Below are 20,723 nucleotides of genomic sequence, written 5' to 3'. Positions count from 1 at the left end.
AACCCCAAGGGAACTACACTGGATGTCGTCCGTCTTCGTCTGTCCCCGTTGTCACTGCTCGAGAAAGCCAAGACGTGGTTCTATTCCAACAAGAAAGCTTTCACTACATGGGAAACTTGTTCGAATGCATTCCAAGACAAATACTTTCCAGTGGGCAAGACCAATGCCCTCCGGAACAGGATCACCGGAATTCAACAATTGCCGGATGAGAGCATCCCGAAAGTCTGGGAATGTCTCCAGGAGTACATTCAAGCATGCCCACACCACGGCATAGAAGAGTGGCTGATCATTCAGAACTTCTTCCATGGTCTGAATCAGCAAGCCCAGGACCACGTTGACGCAGCAGCGGGTGGTTCTTTCCTCTCTCTCGATGTTGCGAGAGCGAAGACGCTGATCGACAAGATAGCTTCCAACCAAAGTTGGAAAGGAGAAAGGCAGCCAATCCATCCCAAGGGCGTGCATCAGATCAACACGGTCGATATGTTAGCTGCCAAATTGGAACTTCTGATGAAGAAGCTGGAATCTCAGCACCAGGAGGTTAATCAGGTTTCGGAGTCTCATATGATATGTGAAACATGTGGCGAGACTAGGTACTCGGGCACCTCATGCCCATTAACTCAAGAGGACGCGAACTTCGTTGGGAGTAACAGTAATCGCAACTCAAGATTTCGTCCTCTACAGGGTTGGAACTCCAAGCCCAACCTCCCCTTCGGTCAACAACAAGGTATGAACTTCAATAACAGTTTTCAGCCCACATTAAAAGACCTAGTGTACGGCCAAAAGCAAATTAATGACAACATTAGTAATAAATTCCTTGCTAATGACAAGATCCTGGAATCTATGGCGGCACAACTAGAGGGATTTAACTCTGTTATTAAGAACCAACTGAGCTTTAATAAAATGATAGAAACTCAAGTAGCTCAGCTTGCATCTTCTTGTCCTAACGTTAATACGGGGAAACTTCCCGGGCAACCGGAAGTACCGCCGAAAGAAAATGTTAGTGCGGTGACCACGCGTGGTGGTAAAACCACACAAGAGCCTCCTTTTTCACAAGATGCAGGAAAGCAGCGGAAGACCGTAACCGCTAGCCATACCGAAGTCGAAGACGAAGTGCAGGAGGAGGCTATCGAATCCAACACTTCTGCTACCCAGGAAGACCCCATGGAAGCCCCTAGAACTTCACGGGACTATCATGACACAACTACCTTACCATTTTTGGAATGGATAAGAAAGCCGGTGGCCGACGAACAATTCGGCAAGTTTGTCGAGGTAATAAAGAAGCTATATGTGAATATACCGCTTCTTGACGCTATGCAGGTACCCACGTATGCCAAGTATATCAAAGATATCCTTGGAAACAAGCGGACACTGCCCACCACTGAGGTTGTGCAGTTAACTGAAGAGTGTAGCGCAGCTATACTCGATCCACTCCTGGTGAAGAAGAAAGACCCAGGCTGCCCCACCATCACCTGTTCGATCGGGGCTCAACACTTTTCGAACGCACTCTGCGACTTGGGAGCAAGCGTTAGTGTCATGCCAAAGGTAGTTTATGATAAACTTAACCATCATGCACTTGCCCCTGCTGCCATGTGTTTGCAGCTAGCAGACCAAACGGTCCGTTACCCCGCGGGAATAGCAGAAACATTCCAGTGAAATCCGGAATTACTTCATTCCCGTTGACTTCATCGTACTCGACATGGAAGTCAACACCAAGACGCCGCTCATCCTGGGCAGGCCGTTCTTGAGTACAGCAAATGCTCATATTGATGTTGGAGCTGGAGAAATTCAGCTCAATGTCAATGGTCAGAAGGAGAAGTTCGCCTTTAAACCGAAGGTCGAACAATGCTCAGTAGTCAAGGAGGTCCATCGGAAAAAGAAACCCGAGAAAGAGGCAAAGAAACCATCGCTTCCCAACATTGAAGCCCTTATTGAGTTCGTAGAAAGTCTGCGGATTTAGGAGGAGTTGAAAATTCAAGAGGAGGCGAAGCAAATCAAGCTTCACAATCAGAGGAATGCCAAATGAAGAATCCAACGTAAGAAATTTCTGGAATCACAGAAGATAAAGGTCGAAACACCACCCACACCCGAGAAAGTGTGGCGGAAGAAAGTGTCATCGCCCATGACACCATCTAGCGATGACAATCAAACCAAAGGAATGGAGAGTCCAGCTCCGGACTCTAAACCCGAGCTCTCACCATAAGGTACGTGGCACATATCCATCATTGCATTGCATATAGGATAGTTTAATCTTTCCTTGCATAAATTTTCTTTTCATATTGCATAAGCATGTTTGAAGTTTAACCAACACATGTTTAAAATTAAAAACTTTGCATCTCTAGAACTTCACAAAAAAAATTCGAAAATTTTTGGCCGAGTTGTAGGCCGGCCGGCCCCACCTTCTTTCATCTGGCAAGGAACAGTAGGGAGTGGGATCCTGGAGTAAAGAAGAAGCAAGGGACAAAGGGGGAGCATTGATTGTGCTGGATGCAGGCCGCGCGGCCCCATGCAGGCCGGCCGGCCTCTCCCCTCCGCTCACATCCCATCTCCACCGACGACAGCACATTACCTGCAGGTCTAGAGGAGGAGAGCCTCGACGTGGCTCGTTTGCCACCGCGCAGGAGCCGACCGGCCTGCCCCAGGCTGGCTAGCCTGGCCCTGGCGCCCGGCTATAAAAGCCAGCGAGCTCGGCGATCTTCAGTGCACCAGAAGCTCAGGTTCAAATGCCTCAGCCCGAGCTCCTTCATCTCCTCTCCCTTCCTTAAGTTTCTTTGCCTAATTGAGCTCTTTTCGAGTTGATTAGGTGGAGAACTTAAGTGCTAGCTCGCCCCAAAAAAATAAAATTTGAGTACTAAGTAGTGAAGTTCATAAACCAGAAAACACAAAAAAAAAACAATATTCCCTTCTAAATAAAATCATGGCACGCTGAACGTTGAACGTTTGTGGTGGTTTAATGCCCCGCAAGAACGACTAACGACTAACACTAACCCTCTTCTTAACCCTTGTTTCCTTCGGGTATTGCTCATACTAACTTTTTGCAGGCACCATGCTGAATCGAGCCAAGGAGATGGTCAAGAGGGCACTCTCGAGAAAATCGAGAAGCTCGCGAAGTTCGTCTTCTTCTCGGGATAGCATGTCGATCGACTCTGGTCACCGTTCACACGCATCCCGGGAAGAAGAAATTCCCACAATCCCACGAAGCCGTTTCCGCATCAGGATCCTGACGATGGTTGAACAAATCGTCATCAAGAACGACTACGAGCGGCAAGCACTCGAGCTACTGACGAGGCGAACCTATGCCCATGCCAAGAGGTTCGAAACCTGCTTCCTCATCATGACAGGACTCCTGCAAGACATGAACCAAGATTTCACTACCATCGGATGGGAGAACTTCGCCGACATCGTCGAGCTAGGTTCGCAACTCTAGACAATGGAATTCCTTATGTCTCTTACCATTAAAGAAACCAGCACTGAAACTAAAGTTTACTTTTGGTTATTTAACGAACAATTCGAAATGACCCTCCAACAATTTAGTGTCGCTTTGGGTTTTTATGAAATATGCATCCTAGACCCCAACACACTTGCTGAGCGTTATGAGTATGACCGCAGCTCTTGGTGGAATGTAATTTCTAATGAACTTGTGAGTAGTAAGAACAGCATAGTCTCAATTCATAATCCTACTCTGAGGTTTCTCACCAAGTGGCTAGCCATGGTTGTGCACTCTCACACAGACCTTCGCCTCTGCAGCTTGCCTGAGCTGCAGTGTCTGTACGCTATGGCGAACAAGATTCGCTTTTCGCCCATCCGGAGCATGCTTGCTCATTGGCAGAAGATGATTTCGGGCAGAAGCCCCATCGACATAACCCCACTGGTCACTCGTGTGGCAAGGTATGTCGAAGCGATGGATGGCGCCGAAGTCACCTTCTTGCCTGAGACAGAGACGTATAGATACGAGGTCGGTCTTGATCATTTTGTGCAAGGGCACATGATGCGAGAGGGGCCAGTAAATTCTATCTTTATGTGTTACCCCGGGTACGATAGGGAGATCCAGCTTCCATGCCCGAGACTCTCTCTCCACTCGGTGAGAAGTCTAACATTGCAGATGGAGAAAAGAGAACCCGCACGATGGAGTGTTGCAGGTCCACAGACGAGGAGTAAGACCCGGCGCGAGCAAGCTGGAGCAGGTCCATCACGACGGACACCCCCGGTTCTTGCCTCGGCACAACCGGGGCCGTCCACGCAGAACATGAGCTTTGAGGAGGCGTACGGGCATTACACCTATGACCCGTATCAGGCCTGCAGCAGCGGATTCGCCGGTGGGCAAGGACCATACTACCCCACAGGTATGCATCCGTCCTATGGTCCACAAGTGGGTCCCTCATCATCAGCACACTTCAACTATGCGGACCCGATTCTTCGGAGCATCACGGATCTTTCAAACCGCATCAGCACCCTTGGTACACAGCAGCAGCAGATGCAGGACACAATGGCACACAACACCCAGGACACAATGGCACACAACACCCAGTTCACTCAGGAGAGCTGGGGGCTGACTTCCGCCTTGCAGTATGACGTCTCGAACGTCTTCATTCACCTTGGGCTGGACTATCAACAGTCCCAGCCATACCAGCCGTACCAGCCGCCCGAACAGGAGAACAACGATGAGGAGGAGAACAACAATGACAACGAGGAGGATAAGGATGATGATGAGGAGGACCCCGATGAGGGAGAGCAGTACTCCGATGAGGAGGACTAAGCTTCATCGAAGCTTGGGGGGTCACACTGCCAGGTAAGTCATCGCACCCGCCCTTTCTATTCAGTAGCCATGCCAATAAATAAATAAATAAATAATAGTAATAATAAATAAACAACAAAAATCCCAAAAATATTTCCATGTTTTGAATAAAATTTATATGAGTGGAAATCCATGTAAGCTCTTACTTTGGAAATGATGAATAGTTGCTCTGTTTAAACCCTGTATGTGCCTCGTTTACAGCTTTTTTACTCTCCTAGTACCTGAACTAGTTGGCACATATTAGTTCCACTGAAAATCTGGTTGCGTGGAGGCACGAGTTTAAATTCTAAAGTCTAAGTTGTTGCGGGAGTTGAGATAGCCCAAACCGGAATTTAAACTGCTTGCTCTAGTAGGGAACCCCTCGGAATTTCTTTAAAATTAAAATTCTGGTAAAGGTTTCCCATGGTTGAAAATGACCCATCCAGAGCCTTATATTGCATAAACCGTTTGAGCTATCTGAAGTTACTTTGAGCTTTGTCGAATGGTGCGTCCACTTCGGGAATGGTACTTGCCATCTACAGGTCTTCATCCCCCATAAACTCACCATTTGTTAGCCCAAACATATTTGGCCTGTCAGTCACCTGTTCCGGGTAATGACATCCACGCTTGCCAGCCATACTGCCCCACAATCACAATCCCAATACCTCATTTCATCCCACAAAGAGCTTCCCAATCAAAACTCCAAAGAATTCAAGTTAATTAGCAAGGGAGAGTGGAGTTATCTTCTCTAAAAAAAGAGAGAGAGAAAGAAAGAGAAGTCCACTCTCCATCCCTAAAAGAGTTGCAGATTATGGAGTTCAAATAAATTCAAGTAGGAAGCCATCTACTTCATTTCCTCACAACCTCCAAATATTCCATGTTCCATGAGACCTGAATTTGGCTAAGTACCGACCCCGTCATGGATCACTCTTCGGCTGGGCAATACAGGTAACCAAGGTATGCAAACATGTTCCTACCCATAAACTCCACATATCAAATGTAGATATAGGAAGAAGATGGTCAAAAATCTCGACCATAGGTGAGGATCATACACTTTGAGCGACTCGAGAGTACCATTGGGAAACCTGAACCTCTTTTGAAAAATTCTTATAAAAATCCGAGTTGGGAACCTGAACAGGTAGCAGGGAATATTCCAATGAAAGTTGTTCAGTCCAACAACCGCCCAAGACCGAGGGATGAAAAATGAATACGCCCCATCTTCCAGAACCTTAGGTATGAGCCAACTTTTCATAAGTATAGATGGGAAGAGTAATATGTTGTGCACAAAGTACCTGCAAGGGGCTAAACATTGACGCAACTCCTGATCCACCGAGCCTCAGTTTAAGCTTTGCTCGAGGACGAGCAAAAGTTTAAGCTTGGGTGGGTGTTGACAGCCATAAATTCACATTCTACTCGTCAACTTCTCGGGAATAACACGAGCTTCACACTATGTTCCATTCATATTTTATTTATTTCTAACGAGTTCCACAAGTTTTGGATGAGTTTTGATTTCAGATGAACATCTACCAAAAATAGGCAAATTTGGGAAAAAAAACCCAGGCTGAACGGCCTCTCCCATGCCGGCCGGCCTGGCACCCCTGAAGACAAGGTCCCAACTTCAATCCAGTGGCAATGTGACACGATCATAATGCCCTGAATCGAGGATTGGGTTTTGGTTTGATCAGATGGATCGAAAGGCTTGCACAAAGAACAAAGGAACCACAACTCAGTACCAACTTGGGTCCTGGGCAGCGATCCACCACTGTGGCAAGATCACAAGAACGCAGAGGGAACGTCGGCACAACGGAGGGCCGAGTTGGGCCAGAGGGAGGCCGGCCGGCCTCCCCTAGGCCGGCCGGCCTGCAACTGTCAGCGTTCGGACCACGCAACGAATACTGACCTCAGGAAACAATCAGGGACGTCCGTGCAAAGACGGTGGCCAGAGGGCCACACCCCCAGGCCGGCCGGCCTAGGGGAGGCCGGCCAGCCCCACCTTGCAGCCTCTCGTGCCCCGGCTTCACGTGGAAGACAAGCACACCGACCTTACTTGCTTACAACTGACGCTACGGGGATTAACTGCCAGGAACCGACTCTGGTAGGCTATAAATAGAGGCACCATCCATCACTTCAACACACACCATTGGAGCTCTTCTCTCTTCACTTGTACTTTCTAGAGTAGATTAGTAGCTCGGGAGTTAGAGTCGAGTCGAGCTTGCTCGGGATTCCGGAGTCGTCGGAAGTCTGGTATAGCTTTTGTATCTTTATTTTGACATTATCAATATAAGTTATCTTCTCTACTTTTCTGAGTCAGCTTTACCTTTTCGCTGTCTTTTATTTACTCGAGTCTGAGTGTCCAGCTCTAGCGTGGAAGTTTTCCTTTAGCTTAGGCTACGTTATCTTTCTAAGTGATCGGGATCTTATCTTATGGGTTATCTCGCCCGTACTAGAGTATCTCAAGTTAGTGCTATAGGTTGAGGGGATTTCTCTTGAAGGCCTCGAGAGAAATCCTAACACCGAGTGCAGACGTGGTGTCTGACCTTAGTGTTAGCTAGAAAGTGTGTTCTGCCCCACGGAACCGTTGTGGTAGTCGGTAGGTGGTGACAGCCCTATTCGTCCTTTGTAGTCCACCACGTTCGGGTGTTTTCATAGCAGTAGTGCAGGTTGCCGTTGGACTCCCCTCTCATCCGTTTCTGAAGTCCTTCCTCTTCCAGCCGCCGAATTAAGCTCTGCTTTCCCGAGAATTAGTTAGATGTTTAGTCTGATCTAGAGAGGCTAGCTCAATAGTTCAGAAGTGTATCAGGTGTCTTATCTCGCTCGCTGTCCTCCCAGCTGCTACCTCTCTAAGGAGTTGAACCTCCGTGTGTCACTTGGTCATCGCTTGGCCATTTACCTCACTTATCTATCTGGCTTACCCCGTCTAGTCAGTCGGCCGGTCAAGCTAGTACGGTTATCACTCAATTTATGATACTCTTTACCATAGTGATTCCCTGAGGAAAAATACGATACCCTGGAATACTCTAAGGTGAAGTGCTACAGAATTTCTATTCTATCGGGCATAAGAAACGCCAACAGAGACCCTATAAAAATCCCTGCGGAGAGGCTGTATGAAGTGGAGAAAAAGCTATTTCTGCTATCTTTTGTGGTAGAAGGTTATGAACAGACACTGAATGCTGGAATTGACGGTGATGATGATGATGAGAATGGAAAAAAGGATGAAGATGATGAGGCAAATGACCTTGATTGCCCTCCAAAACATGCTGATAATGGAAATAACATGGATATGGATAACGGTTCTACTGGTGAACATACAGATAATGGGCTGAACACTCCTGCTAACAGTGGTGGCTCTACTGTAGGAAAAAAGAAATCAGTGAGGGAAGACCTTCCTAAACAAGAAATACAGCTGATGACAGAGATGAATTCTGAGTATAAGGTGTTGCTTACAGCACAAAAGGGAGATCCAAAAATTAATGCTGGTGTGGATCTGAGAGTACCAGTTGCACAAATTGATGAATGAGTGACCTCTGTTGTTCCCTGCCCTATTCAGTTATCTGATGAATGCAAAGCTGGAATGAAAGCTTGGGAGCCGGCTGATTCATCACAGAAAGCTAAGTGGGAGAGACTTAGGAAAATGAGATCTGAAACTGATACTCTAAATGCTCCTTTTTCTTAAGAAATATGGAGCTGGAGGACTCTCAAGAGGAGGGAGAGACCATGGAGGATGAGGAAATGCTATCTCTGAGTGAAGCTGGGATTTCTATTGAGGCTGATAAGGATACTCAGGTAATGGAACAAACAGAAAGGTCCTTATTGCAGAGCAAGCAGAATATTTGGGGACCAACCCTCAAGGCCGACAGGTTGAGGAGATTTCCAGAAGATGGGAGATCTATTGCTCAAAAAGCTGAAGACTATGCAAGATATCGCAATTTGGAAACTACAATTATTCCATGTGCTTCTTTTGATACTCTTAGTAATTCATATCTGAATGAGCTGACTAATAAAATTCATGTGAATTTGGGTAATGATACCTCTATTGCAAATAGTAATATTGATGCTTTGAAATAGAAAAAGTTGGAGAGCATTATGATCAATAAAGATAATAACCTGAAATTTTTTTACCTTCAGAATTGGAAGTTGTTGTACAAATGGAGGAGTTCCCTCCTTTAACTGATAACAATAGTGCCCCTACCAAAACTCCCTTAGGTGGAAACCAGGATAATGATGCAAAATCCTGGTCACAGGTAGTGTCTGATGGTAGAGTTGACTCTACTTTTAAAATGGTTAGCCATGATAGGAGCTTTTTGGAACATAAGAAGCCTGAATAAGACGGGTAGCTTACAATGTTTGACTGATTTCATTCAGAATAATAAATTGTCCTTTGTGGGCATTCAAGAGACAAAAAGGGAGAATTTCAATGAGAGCTTTCTTAAGACTGCAAATAACCATTTTAAATGGCACTACCTCCCAGCCTCGGGTACAACAGGGGGAATTTTGGTAGGGTTTGATGAGAGTGCAGCAGAAGTTCTTAGTTAGCAAAATAAACATTTTACTATTTCAGCCATTGTGAAAAATGTCGTGGACGAGTTCACTTGGAGGTTGGTAGTAGTTTATGGCTCCCCGTATGAGGAGGGGAAAGATGAGTTCATTAATGAACTGCATGACTTGTTTACTAATTGGTCTGGCCCAACTGTTATAGGAGGTTATTTTAATTTAGTTTGTAATCAGAGCGAAAATGTAATGGTATTATTAACCATCACTGGTCTAATCTCTGTAATGATTGGATCAATACCTGGGCCTTGGTGGAACTTAAGAATTCTACGAGATCTTTTACCTGGACTAATAACCAAAATCAGCCATAATGGCAGCCATAGACAAGATTTATTGTTCTACCGAGTTTGGTCAGAATTACCCTCTTTCTTATGTCACCACAACCTCTAGAGCTGGGAGTGACCATGTCCACCTAGTTTTGAACTTTGGTTTAAACTAGGAAAAAACATACCATCTTTTACTTTGAAAAGTGGTGGCTGGAGAGAGAGGACTTCCATGATCTAGTAAGGTCAGTGTGGGAAATCCCTTGCTCTTTTGACAATCCTCTCGATACCTGGCAGTTTAAAATCAGGAAGCTTAGAAAAAAAGCAAGAGGTTGGGACTTGAACGTGAATGCCGAGATTAGGAAGACCAAAACCAAATTGATGGAAGAGTATGACAAACTCGATCTTCTTCAAGAGTCTACTTCGCTAGATGAATCTGATAGGCAAAGGATGAGAAATATCCTAGAGGAGTTGAACCACATCTAGAAAATGGAAGAAATTAGAGCTAAGCAGTGGTCTAGAGATAGGAATATTAAAGAAGGGGACAATAATACTACTTATTTCCATCCTTTGGCTAACAAAAGAAATAGGAAAAAGCGTATTGCCATCCTGGAGGGTCCTAATGGCCATGTTATCGAAACTCAGGATATGCTAACTTTGGCTACATATTTCTATAAAGACCTTTTTGGTTATGAAACCTCCTTAGATTCCCTTGATGATAATTTTTGGGCTGAAGAGGACATGGTTACCCTTAAGGAGAACCTGATGCTCCAATACCCTTTTGTAAGTGCATTTGGCCCCCTAAGTGGGTTTTGATGATAATGACACGCACAATTAAGGAGTAATGCGTTTATTGAGTTATGAGCAGGATTTAAAATCATTGAAATTGAAAAGAGCGAGTATCGACGCTAAATTTGCTAAAGAAATGGTGCATGAGCTTCATTGAGGAATTTTGTTAATTTCTATTTTGAATTTAAGTATAGGAAGCACCGTACTGTTAAGAGGGACGCAAAACTACGGTTTGGAGAAGCTATAGTGTCTAGAAAAGAAACTAACCATCCGATTCTCGATACGATGCACACACGGGCACTAAACCTGAAATTTTCAGTAGGGGTCGGAAGTTCCGACCCCCATCGGAAGTGCTGTGCTTCATCCGACAAAGGGTCCTGGGCCAGCTAAAAATAGCTGGGTCGGAAGTTCCGACCTCCACCCCCCCCCCCCTCGGAGGTCCCATGTTGTTTCCGATAAAACCCTCTCGGCCGTTTGAAATTGAACTGGTCGGAAGTTCGGACCCTGTGTCGGAAGTTCCCATAAACACATAAAACTTCAGCAATGACTAGTTTTTGAGGGGCCTCTATATATACCCCCTCATTCCTTTCAGTTGAAGCTGCTGACTCCCCACGAACAACACTCCCTTTCAAGCTTCCAAAGCACCTCCCCAACCCTTCCAAGTGTAAATCTTTGAGCGGATCCAAGCAAGGGCTTGGGTGTGAGCTAGATTTGTGAGTGAGCTTGAGTTCTTGACCTAGAGTGAGCAGCCACGTTCTTCTTAAGGCGCTAGAAGCATCTCCATCCGGTGATTCGCGTTTGTTACTCTTGGAGCTTGCTCCTAGACGGTTCGGCGTCGCCCATGGAGCGCCCTCTCGTGTGTGTGCGCCCCGGGAAATTTGTATTACCCCATCCTTTGTGGACAAGAGCTAGTGAGTACTCAATCCTCCTAAGTGGTGAATTGGGTGAGAATATGGGTTATAGGGCAACCCGTCTCTTTGTGAGCTTCTCAATGGAGACGTAGCATCCTTTGTGGGTGTGAACTTCGGGAACAAATCCTTGTGTCAATTACTTTGCTTGTTCTTGCTTGTTCATACTTGTTCTTGTTGACCTAGAACTTAATTTGACCCGATCTACTCTCTTGAGTTGTTCTAGTGCACAAGATCACTTGCAGGTTGCTCTCCTACGTACTAGTGAACTTTTGATTCATATAGTTTTTGCAGTTTCATAATTAGTTTTGAATTTCGTTCAAATCATAGTATAGGGTGGGAACTTCCTACAGTGGGTCAGAAGTTCCGACATGACTAATTTCTGCGAAGAATTTTTCAAGTTTTGCAGGTTCGCCTATTCACCCCCCCCCCTCTAGGCATCACCAAGATCCTTTCACCTTTCTCAGAAGAGGAAATCAAAGAGGCAGTCTTTGGGTCGTACGCAGATGGGGCACCTGGCCTTGATGGCTTCTCCTTCATGTTCTACCAGAAATTTTGGGAGTTGATCAAAATAGACTTGATGGCTTTATTTAGGGCTTTTGAAAAAAAATGATTTGGATTAACATCTTAAGAAGTTTAGACCCATTAGCCTAATTAACTGTAGTTTTAAAATCTTTGCCAAGGCAATGAATAATAGGCTGATTCGTGTGGCAGATAGGCTTATTGCCTCTAATCAAACAACCCTTATTAAAGGGAGATTTATTCTAGATAGTGTGGTGGCAGCTCATGAAATTATTCATGAGGTGACCAGGAAAAAGGAAAAGGGATTGTTCTTAAATTAGATTACGAGAAAGCCTATGACCGAGTCAGATGGGATTTTCTCGATAAAATGCTTCGCTTTAGAGGTTTTGAAGATATCTGGAGAACTTGGATTGGGAGAGTGGTAAGAGGGCGTTCTATTTGTGTGAGATTAAATGATGTTAATGCTATGTATTTAAGCCTAGTAAAGGCTTGCGGCAGGGTGACCCTCTCTCACCTTTACTCTTCAATCTAGTGGCAGATGTGTTCACAAGAATGATTATGAAAGCTGCAGGGGAGAGGTTGATTACAGGCCTTTTGCCTGAGGTGTGGGATGGAGGCATTAGCAGCCTCCAATATGCAGATGATACCCTTCTTTTTTTAGATAACAACCTAGATAAAGCTAAAGCCTTGAAGTGGATGCTTAGCTGTTTTGAACAGCTTTCTGGCCTCAAGATCAATTATGATAAAAGTGATCTAGTTCCTATCTATCTTTTATCCATAATCAAATTTCCACATTGGGCGATTGACCTTATCAATACACATTTGGCACGCTTCTTCTGGAATAATTCAGAAGATAAAGCTAAGTATCATCAAGCTAACTAGCAAATGATTGCGTAGACAATGGACTTTGGAGGGCTAGGGATCCCTGATCTTAGGACTCTGAATTTGAGCCTTTTAGCTGCATGGATTCAGAGATATCACTTAAACAATAATGTGCTTTGGAAACAAATAGTAGAGTTCAAGTACAAGACTGAACAACCTAATCTTTTCTGCTGTCCTGACCTTGGTGCCTCCCCCTTCTGGAAAGGGGTTTTGCTATCTGCTAACGCTGCTCGCTTCGGCTTCCAATGGAAGGTGGGGAATGGACGCATAATATATTTTGGGAAGATAATTGGTTTGGGACTTCAAGTCTAGCAATTCAATACTGGCATTTGTATGCCATTGTGAATGAGAAAAGGGCAACGATTAGTCAAGTGTGGGATGGGGTTAACCTCAAGCTGACCTTTAGAAGGCCAGTCTCCCAAAATCTTATGCTCCAGTGGGAGGACTTATGTTCAATTGCTAGTAGTATAAACTTGAGCGATGAGATCGACAATATTATTTGGATGTACGACTCTAGAGGGATCTTTTCGGTACAGACCCTTTACTCAGTGCTGAGTTTTCGAGGGATGGTACCTGTGTATACCCCGGCAATGTGGAAGTTGAGTGTGCCACCTAGGATTCATATCTTCCTATGGCTGCTAGGTAACAATAAACTCTTGACAAGGGACAACCTCAGTAACAGGAAAGATTTAAGTGATAATACTTGTCTCTTTTGTACTGACCCTGAAACTATTCATCACTTGTTTTTTGACTGCTATGTTGCCACCTTTGTTTGGGGGATTATTTCCAATCTGTGTGGTAAACATGTAGGTGCAGATTGAGTCAGTGGCTAGATGGTGGATTGGTGATAAGAGAAACCTTGTTTTAAATTACATTTGCGCTGTTGTTCTTTGGACAATTTGGAACTTACGGTATGTGTTTTCAGGGTCAAAAATGGAGAAGTGTGGAAGTGGTGCTGTCCAGGTGCGCCAAGACGATGAGAAGATGGCGGTCGCTGATCAAACCAGACAAGGTGATGGAGTTGGAGTACATCATCGTCGAACTGGAGAAAAGAGGAGCAGAACCGGCGAGGATCTTGTGGAGCAGCTCAACTTCATCAAGTTTGGGAGCTTCTCGGTCACCTCGACACCGGTTGGCCTCCAAAGGTGCGGAGGGTGGCGAGAGCCAGGAAGCTGCGCATGACTCGTCTAGGAATGTCACAGACTCTGTTCTTAGCTGCTCATCCGGGTGTTCTATGTCTAAGTCGAACTTGTCTTCCTCGTTGGAGCGAGAAGAGCCTTTAGCCTGAATTGCTTTGATCTTGTGATACTTTTGTACGCTTCGGTTTTTGTCACTAGTAGAAAACAAGCCAAAGATCTACCCTAAAAGTACCGGTACGAAGATGAACTAGTATCTATACTTCATCTTCATACCGGTACTTTTGGGGTTGATGGAATCTATGGATGAGACTTAGGTACTTGGTAGTAACACCAACCGGTATCTAAGGCTCACCATAGGTACCGGGTGGTACCATCAACCGGTATCTATACCAACCGGTACCTAAGGCTCATCCAAGGGTTACTTCAAAAGAAAAATATCTCTATTCCCATCACAAGTGATGTGTATGTGAGATGGTAAAGAAGGTACATGTGACGCAAAGAGGTACCAAGTTTGAATCCCAGCCACCACCCGCATACATATTTTTGACAAAAATGAGTGACTTGGTACCTGTTATTTTACCCGATGTTAAAGTCAAGAGTCTTTAGTCTCGATTTCGGGATACCGGTTGGAAAAAAACGGTATTCAACCGGTGCCTAAGGTCCTTTTTTCAGTAGTGTCTATACCATGGTGCACAAGCTATTAGCTGACCGCGATGGATTTGTGAGCGACAGTGCATGGCGTGAATTAGACATGGCGCGCAAGATAGGCAAGCTAGGATGAATTGGACAGTGAGCTGGATGGGCCTGCATATGGCAGCCCAGTATAGCTTTACATCTTTTTTCATTTAATTTTATTTATGATTCATCTTCTAATTTTTTGTCTACTTGCCTGGGCGCACCATATTTGACCTCTTGGAGACTTGTTTCTGATGTTTCAGGATGCGTTCTATGGTAGATGTTTACAAGGATTTTTGTCTCTGTATATAGGAAGTCTCTTGCCAAAATAAAAATATTAGAGTTGTAAGGAGCACATGGATAAAAGAAAATATGGAGAACATAAAATAAAATATATAATGGAAAATAAAATAAACATTGTGAGATTCAAAATAAAATATCGTAGTAAGCATCTTAACGTAGTTATGTATGAGCATTTTGCTATTAGTTTTGAAAAGAGGACATTTACATGGTTTGTCGTTGACTTTCATTTGTCTTGTTAGGTCCTTTGTCTTGTTAGGTCCCATGGCAGTAGTGATCCATGGATTAAAAAAAGATCGAATCAACCACTGTATGATAAGCTGAGAGTCCGAAACCATATAAAATTAGCATTTGCAAGTAAAGTCTAGAAACTACTAAAGTTCTCCATTGGCACGTATGTTATTACTTTTTTATTATAATAAAATAATAATTATTAGGTGCATCCATATAAAATATCATACTTTTTGAAAAATTACTTTTATATTTATATAAAATATTAAATATTCATTGGTTTGTAAAATAATTATAAGGTACTCCCTCTGTCCCTTATTAATAGTTGTTTTGGTTTTCATGCCATAAGTTTGATCAGATTTATACAAAATATATGCACCATTTGTATCTCGAAATAAATTTATTAAAAAACTAGATGAAAAAATGTATCTAATGATATCAATTATGTATCATAAATATTAATACTTTATAATATAAAATTAATCAAAGTTATTTCTCGGAGAGCGAGAATGATAATTATTTATGGACGTAGAGAGTAGAAGAAAAGAGACAGGTAGAACGAGCGGAGGAGGGTGGTGATAGAGAAGAAAAGAAGAGGTGGAGGAGGCTCATCACGGTTGAATCAGATAGATAAGGTCAGAGGAAAAATGGTCTATTCGCTTAGGTTGTAAACTGAAAACTAAAAGAAAAGAGCGAAATTGAGAAAATGAGAAGAAATCCCGCGAATTGAGAGAATTTGTAAGTGGTGGATTATATTTTAGAAAGCTTGCAAATCGGGGGTTAAATAAAAAATTGGGAGGCGTGTGAAGTTAATGTCGAATAACTAAATTTCTTCCCTATCCCTAGGCATGATGGAGTGACGGGTGCGAATGGGGTGAAGAGAGAGAGGTGAGGATAAATAGGGGTGCAAATTGGTGATTCTCAGGTGCACCTCTAATTCTCTTTAGTTCAAAATTTTATATTAATTTTTTAAATTGAAATCTCATTTTAGAGAATTAGTATAAAATTTTGAAATAAAAAGAATAGGAGGGGCACTTAAGGGTCACCAATTGACACCTCTAAGAGCAACTCTAGTAGGGCTACTAAATTTAGGTGAGCAAATGATCATTTAGAAACCCAATTCTAAATTTTACTCGCCCAAATATGATCCTCCGTTCCAGCAGACCGAGTAAATTAGGCTTCCATTTTTTTCAACTGACAACCGAGCCCTACATGTCATTCCCTCAGCACGCCACCCACCTCTCCCACTCGCCTGTGCCTACCCCGCGCCGCCGTCCCCGCCCTCGTCGCCGGAGGAACCCGCACTCTGCCGCATCTCAAAATCGCAGGAACTCCACTCTCGCACTAGCTGCTCCGCATCCCCGCCAGCCCGCGCGCCGCCGCCGGCGACGACTCGTTGCTCTCGGACTCGCTCCGCGGCCTGTCCATCTCCATCAACGCCTCCGGGGAGTACTCCGCCACGGCCATCATGGACGCGCTCCGCCAGCCGCCGGGGTGGCCGCCGGCTTCGCGCCGGGCCGGCGGCAGGGCCTCCTCATCCTCGCCGCCGACTTGTACGGCGCCGACAGCCAGTCGGACGCCGAGCCCCTGAGGGGAGCCGTCGACACAGCGCTGGCCGCGGACGCCGCAGCCGGCGTACGGATCGGTTGCGTGCTGTCGACCTCCGACACGTGCTGGACGCTGCCGACGCGAGCGCCGTGGACCTCGGTGGGCGCGCTGTGCAGGACCAGCCCGCTACCGCCGCGACGTGGAAGCCGCGCAGCCCGCTCAGGTTCCTGCTCTGCTTCAGCTCGCCGAGAAATGCAGTTGCTGGCGGCGGCGGCCATGGCCATGGAAAAAGCTCCAAGGCGAAGATCAGCGGCGTCGATCTGCACGGGCTGCGAGAAGCACTCAGACCATGGCGCAGGCGGCGTACAGGTGCGCGTCCGTGTACAAGCATGTCGTGCCGCCGAGGAACTACGCCACGATCGTGTCAGGGAAGACAGAGGATGCCTCAGGGGAAGCCGATCCGGACGACATCTTCGGGAGAGAAGCCGAGGTGGAGCAGATCTTGCAGGACATCAGGTTCGGCGACGACCCGCACTACCGCCTCGGCATCAGCGTCCTTCCTGTCACCGGCCATGCCGGTGCCGGCAAGACGGCGCTCGTGCGGTGAACCGGAGTTCACCGTGCGGATGTGGGTGCACGTCTCTGGCTCGTTCCGGCTAACCGGAGGCGGAGTTCACTGCGGATGTGGCCGAGTTCACCGCGGAGGACCGGAGGAGGGCGGGTGGCGGCAGGAGGGAGCGCAGCCGCCGCCAGCGGGATCTGGCGCATCTGCCGCCGGCGGGATCGGGAACGGGCGCTGCGCTAGGAGGGGAACGTAGGAAGAAGGAAAGGAAAAAAAATGAGACTCACAGTTGGCAGCCCAAATAGAGGGTCACCAAATTGGAGGAGTGGAGGGGAGAAAATTGGAAGGCCTACCAAAATAGAAGCTCATTTGAAAGACCTGCTGAAAATCAAATTTTTGCACCCACCGAGTAAATATAGAGATGGTTGCCCATTTAATCACCTTGCTGGAGATGCTCTAAGGATATGGTTGGGAGGTTACCCTTACCACACGCCCCCATGCATATGAAACAAGGGTGGTAGTGGGTTGCTGTGGTACTGGGTTGCTCTCGTCCGCTGGTTTTGGAATAATCCGATGAAGTTGTATTTATTGGAAATATTTTTATGAGCGGTATCAGATTATGGCTCTAGTGATCTTTTCACAGTTCAATTTGGTTCTTTTATATTTTTTATTAAAATTATATAAGATTTGAGCCTGACCTTTTTTAGAACTCAGCATTTAGATTATCTTAAGTTAAATTTTAAGATCTTTACCGCGTCTAAATATTCCTCCCTGATTTGACCTACTCCACATAAAACTGCATCCAAACACAGAACGATGTTGATTTAACACATTCCAACCTAATTGAACTCATCATCCACACACATGCCAAGCTAGCCCTGGGCATTCTTTTAGAACCGAACCAATCGGTTTGGTTTCTCGATTCCCATAGAAGTTCGGTTCCTAGGAAATAGGAACCGCTCAAGTCTTTTAATAGTTAGGAACTGAGCATATTTGGTTTCGGTTAGTTCGATTCGGTTCTTGTTCTAACCAAGGGAATTGAAATTTCAGGATGAGGGGTTGGCCAGGTGCTAGCTTGCGGAAGGGGTTCGGTTCTGGTTCTAACCAAGGGAACCAAAATTCCAGGAAGAGGGGTCTGGCAGGCGCTAGCTTGCGGAAGGGGGCCAGGCACGCCGGAGCTGGCCGGGCCATGGGTGGCTCGGCGGCGGGGGGGGGGGGGGGGGGGGGGTGCTCGCCGCTCGAAGTCTACCTGGCTGAGTTGCGGCCGTTGGGGGCCTGGCGGAGTGTCGTGGCGGGAAACGGCCGCGTTGTCAGATCTAGACGGGGACCGGCGGGCGGTGGGGCCTGGCGGGAGCCGAACGCGGCCATGCGGGCGTGGGGAGGGGGTAGCATGGTAGGAGCCGACAACCAGTGCCGGGTCCTGGCGGAGTGGCGAGGGGCAGGTGGCCGGTGGCCGGCGAGGTTTGTGGCGCGGCGCCGTCGAGGACCCGAGGTGGGGGTGTGGTGGTTGCTCGGGCCTCGAGAAGTCGGGGTGGATGGGTCAGGTTGGTGGGAATCAGGATGGGGATGGGGGGAGTGGCACTGGTGGTTACTAGGGTTTCTAGTTGGACCGGTTTGGGCCTTAGCCAGCGGGGCTAATTTTGTTTGGGCTCGATTTTTTAGTTATCCGAGTCTAAGAACTGAATAACGGAGTAATTTCAGTTCCTTAGAATATAGAATAGAAGTAGAATCAAATTTTCTCGATTACAATTATTTTAGTTCCAATTCTCGATTATATCGGTGCAGTTTTTAGATCTCCATTATATTTGCCCATCCCGGTGCCGAGCAACCGAAAGAAAAAGGAAAAAGACCCCGGACTCGCTCCTTCCTCCCACGGTCGTCGGGTTCGGGACTTCGGGTCCCTCCCACCGTGTGGGCCCACGAGAAACCGCGTCGGTGACCCCAAGGTCCCAGGACCTATCCGCACCGTCCCTTCGTTCCCAGCCGTTAGATCAAACGGCTCAGATCCACTCCCGTGCTCCCCGCCGCCATTTCCCGATAAATCAAATCAGAAAACCGCCTGCCTTCTCCGTGAAGGCGTCAACCCACCACCCGACGACGACGAAGCTTAGCTGCCGCGCACAAATAAACCTCCGGCGACCAAATTCCCCACCCCTACCCCGATCAAGCCGCGCTAGTGTTTCCTCTGCCCTCCTCACGACCCCGCGATGCCGAAGAACAAGGGGAAGGGAGGCAAGAACCGGAAGCGGGGCAAGAACGAGGCGGACGACGAGAAGCGGGAGCTGGTGTTCAAGGAGGACGGGCAGGAGTACGCGCAGGTGACGCGGATGCTGGGCAACGGCCGCTGCGAGGCGCTCTGCATCGACGGCACCAAGCGCCTCTGCCACATCCGGGGCAAGATGCACAAGAAGGTCTGGATCGCGGCCGGGGACATCGTCCTCGTCGGCCTCCGCGACTACCAGGACGACAAGGCCGACGTCATCCTCAAGTACATGAACGACGAGGCGCGCCTGCTCAAGGCCTACGGCGAGATCCCCGACAACGTCAGGCTCAACGAGGGTGTCGTCGACGAGGAGGACGCCGGCGCGCAGGACGACTACATACAGTTCGAGGACGAGGACATCGACAAGATCTGACTGAGATGGTGATCGGTAACTGCGCGCTATTTCTCTGTGTCCCGTTGCTGTGATAATTACTACACTATGTCCTTCCGACCTGAAACTGAAAGGATGCTTGCGATGATAAGCCGCTGTTGTAATTATGTTGTGTGTTACGGGCAGTCAGTCCTCTGTACAAGGATTGGATTTGGGGGCTGCTGTGCTCTGCCCAATAATCACTGGGGAGTCCGTATGGTGATATCACAAGTGTGGGATTGAATCAAAATCCTCTCTTTGTGTAATTTGATTGGGTTTGATCTCTATGTCTCTTGCGTTCTACCGATTCATTGTCTTCTCTGCCTTGAACCAAGTACTGGGTTGCTTAATTTTAGGATATGTGGGCTTTGTCTCATGGTTCGGTGGTGTCTCAATTCTATTTTACAACACTAATAGTCTCTTGCTAGTTTGCACAGTAATAGCATTTCAATGTAATTTGATGTGTATTGAATGTTGCTCATCGCTTCTTTCTGATTGTGGTCTAGTGCTTTCGTACAAGGCTGCACTTCTGAGATGAGATATTCAATTCATTTTGCATTCCTCTGGTTCAGCTCTCTGGGCTTTATGTTGCAACACTAACATGTCCAATGGGTATATTCCTACAACAACACTCTTTACAGACATGCTTAAAACTTTAGGTGTTTGTGAGGCAACGGTTGGGGCAACTTTTATTTTCTAAGCTTTAACCTTGATAGGCACAATTGAATTGTTGATTAGAATTAACCACCTTTATCTCCCTAAACCTAATGGGCCTCTGTTTTGGCGATTCCAAGGATTCCACTTCTGGATCAAGGCTCCTGTATTATATTATGTATTCTGTTAATTATATTAGTTAAATGACATGAAGTTTTCTTTTATTCCCTTTGTTCCACAGTGTAGTAAAAAGTAGAAAATTGTGCACCGCAGAATTAGAGAAGCATTTTTCACCGGG

At 46.4% G+C, this 20,723-nt stretch overlaps 2 protein-coding genes across 4 annotated transcripts; both read left to right on the top strand.

Moving 5' to 3' along the window:
- Positions 1-2,705: 2,705 nt before the first annotated feature.
- On the top strand, positions 2,706-14,003 carry LOC120655628 (phosphopantothenoylcysteine decarboxylase subunit SIS2-like). Of its 3 annotated transcripts, none has more exons than XM_039933546.1 (2): positions 2,706-3,410; positions 13,609-14,003. In XM_039933546.1, exons 1-2 carry the CDS (start codon positions 3,044-3,046, stop codon positions 13,863-13,865), a joined length of 624 nt encoding a protein of 207 aa, XP_039789480.1. In that variant the 5' UTR covers positions 2,706-3,043; the 3' UTR covers positions 13,866-14,003. The 3 variants fall into 3 exon arrangements, with proteins under 3 accessions (XP_039789480.1, XP_039789478.1, XP_039789479.1); XM_039933544.1 differs by having other exon boundaries at positions 2,706-4,786; XM_039933545.1 differs by lacking the exon at positions 13,609-14,003 and adding an exon at positions 4,100-5,536.
- Positions 14,004-19,206: 5,203 nt separating this feature from the next.
- Positions 19,207-20,147, top strand: LOC120655627 (eukaryotic translation initiation factor 1A-like). Its single transcript, XM_039933543.1, has one exon. The coding sequence runs from the start codon at positions 19,346-19,348 to the stop codon at positions 19,772-19,774; it is 429 nt and encodes a 142-aa protein (XP_039789477.1). The 5' UTR covers positions 19,207-19,345; the 3' UTR covers positions 19,775-20,147.
- Positions 20,148-20,723: the final 576 nt, after the last annotated feature.

This window comes from Panicum virgatum, chromosome 1N (assembly GCF_016808335.1).
Source record: "Panicum virgatum strain AP13 chromosome 1N, P.virgatum_v5, whole genome shotgun sequence".
Classification (NCBI taxonomy): domain Eukaryota; kingdom Viridiplantae; phylum Streptophyta; class Magnoliopsida; order Poales; family Poaceae; genus Panicum; species Panicum virgatum.
Note: the sequence above shows the minus strand (reverse complement) of the source record. Positions and strands in the feature narration are given on the sequence as shown.

Excerpts from the sequence above, each read along its gene's own strand:
- LOC120655628 (XM_039933544.1), top strand. The coding sequence starts at position 3,428 with ATGGAATTCCTTATGTCTCTTACCATTAAAGAAACCAGCACTGAAACT.
- LOC120655627 (XM_039933543.1), top strand. The coding sequence starts at position 19,346 with ATGCCGAAGAACAAGGGGAAGGGAGGCAAGAACCGGAAGCGGGGCAAG.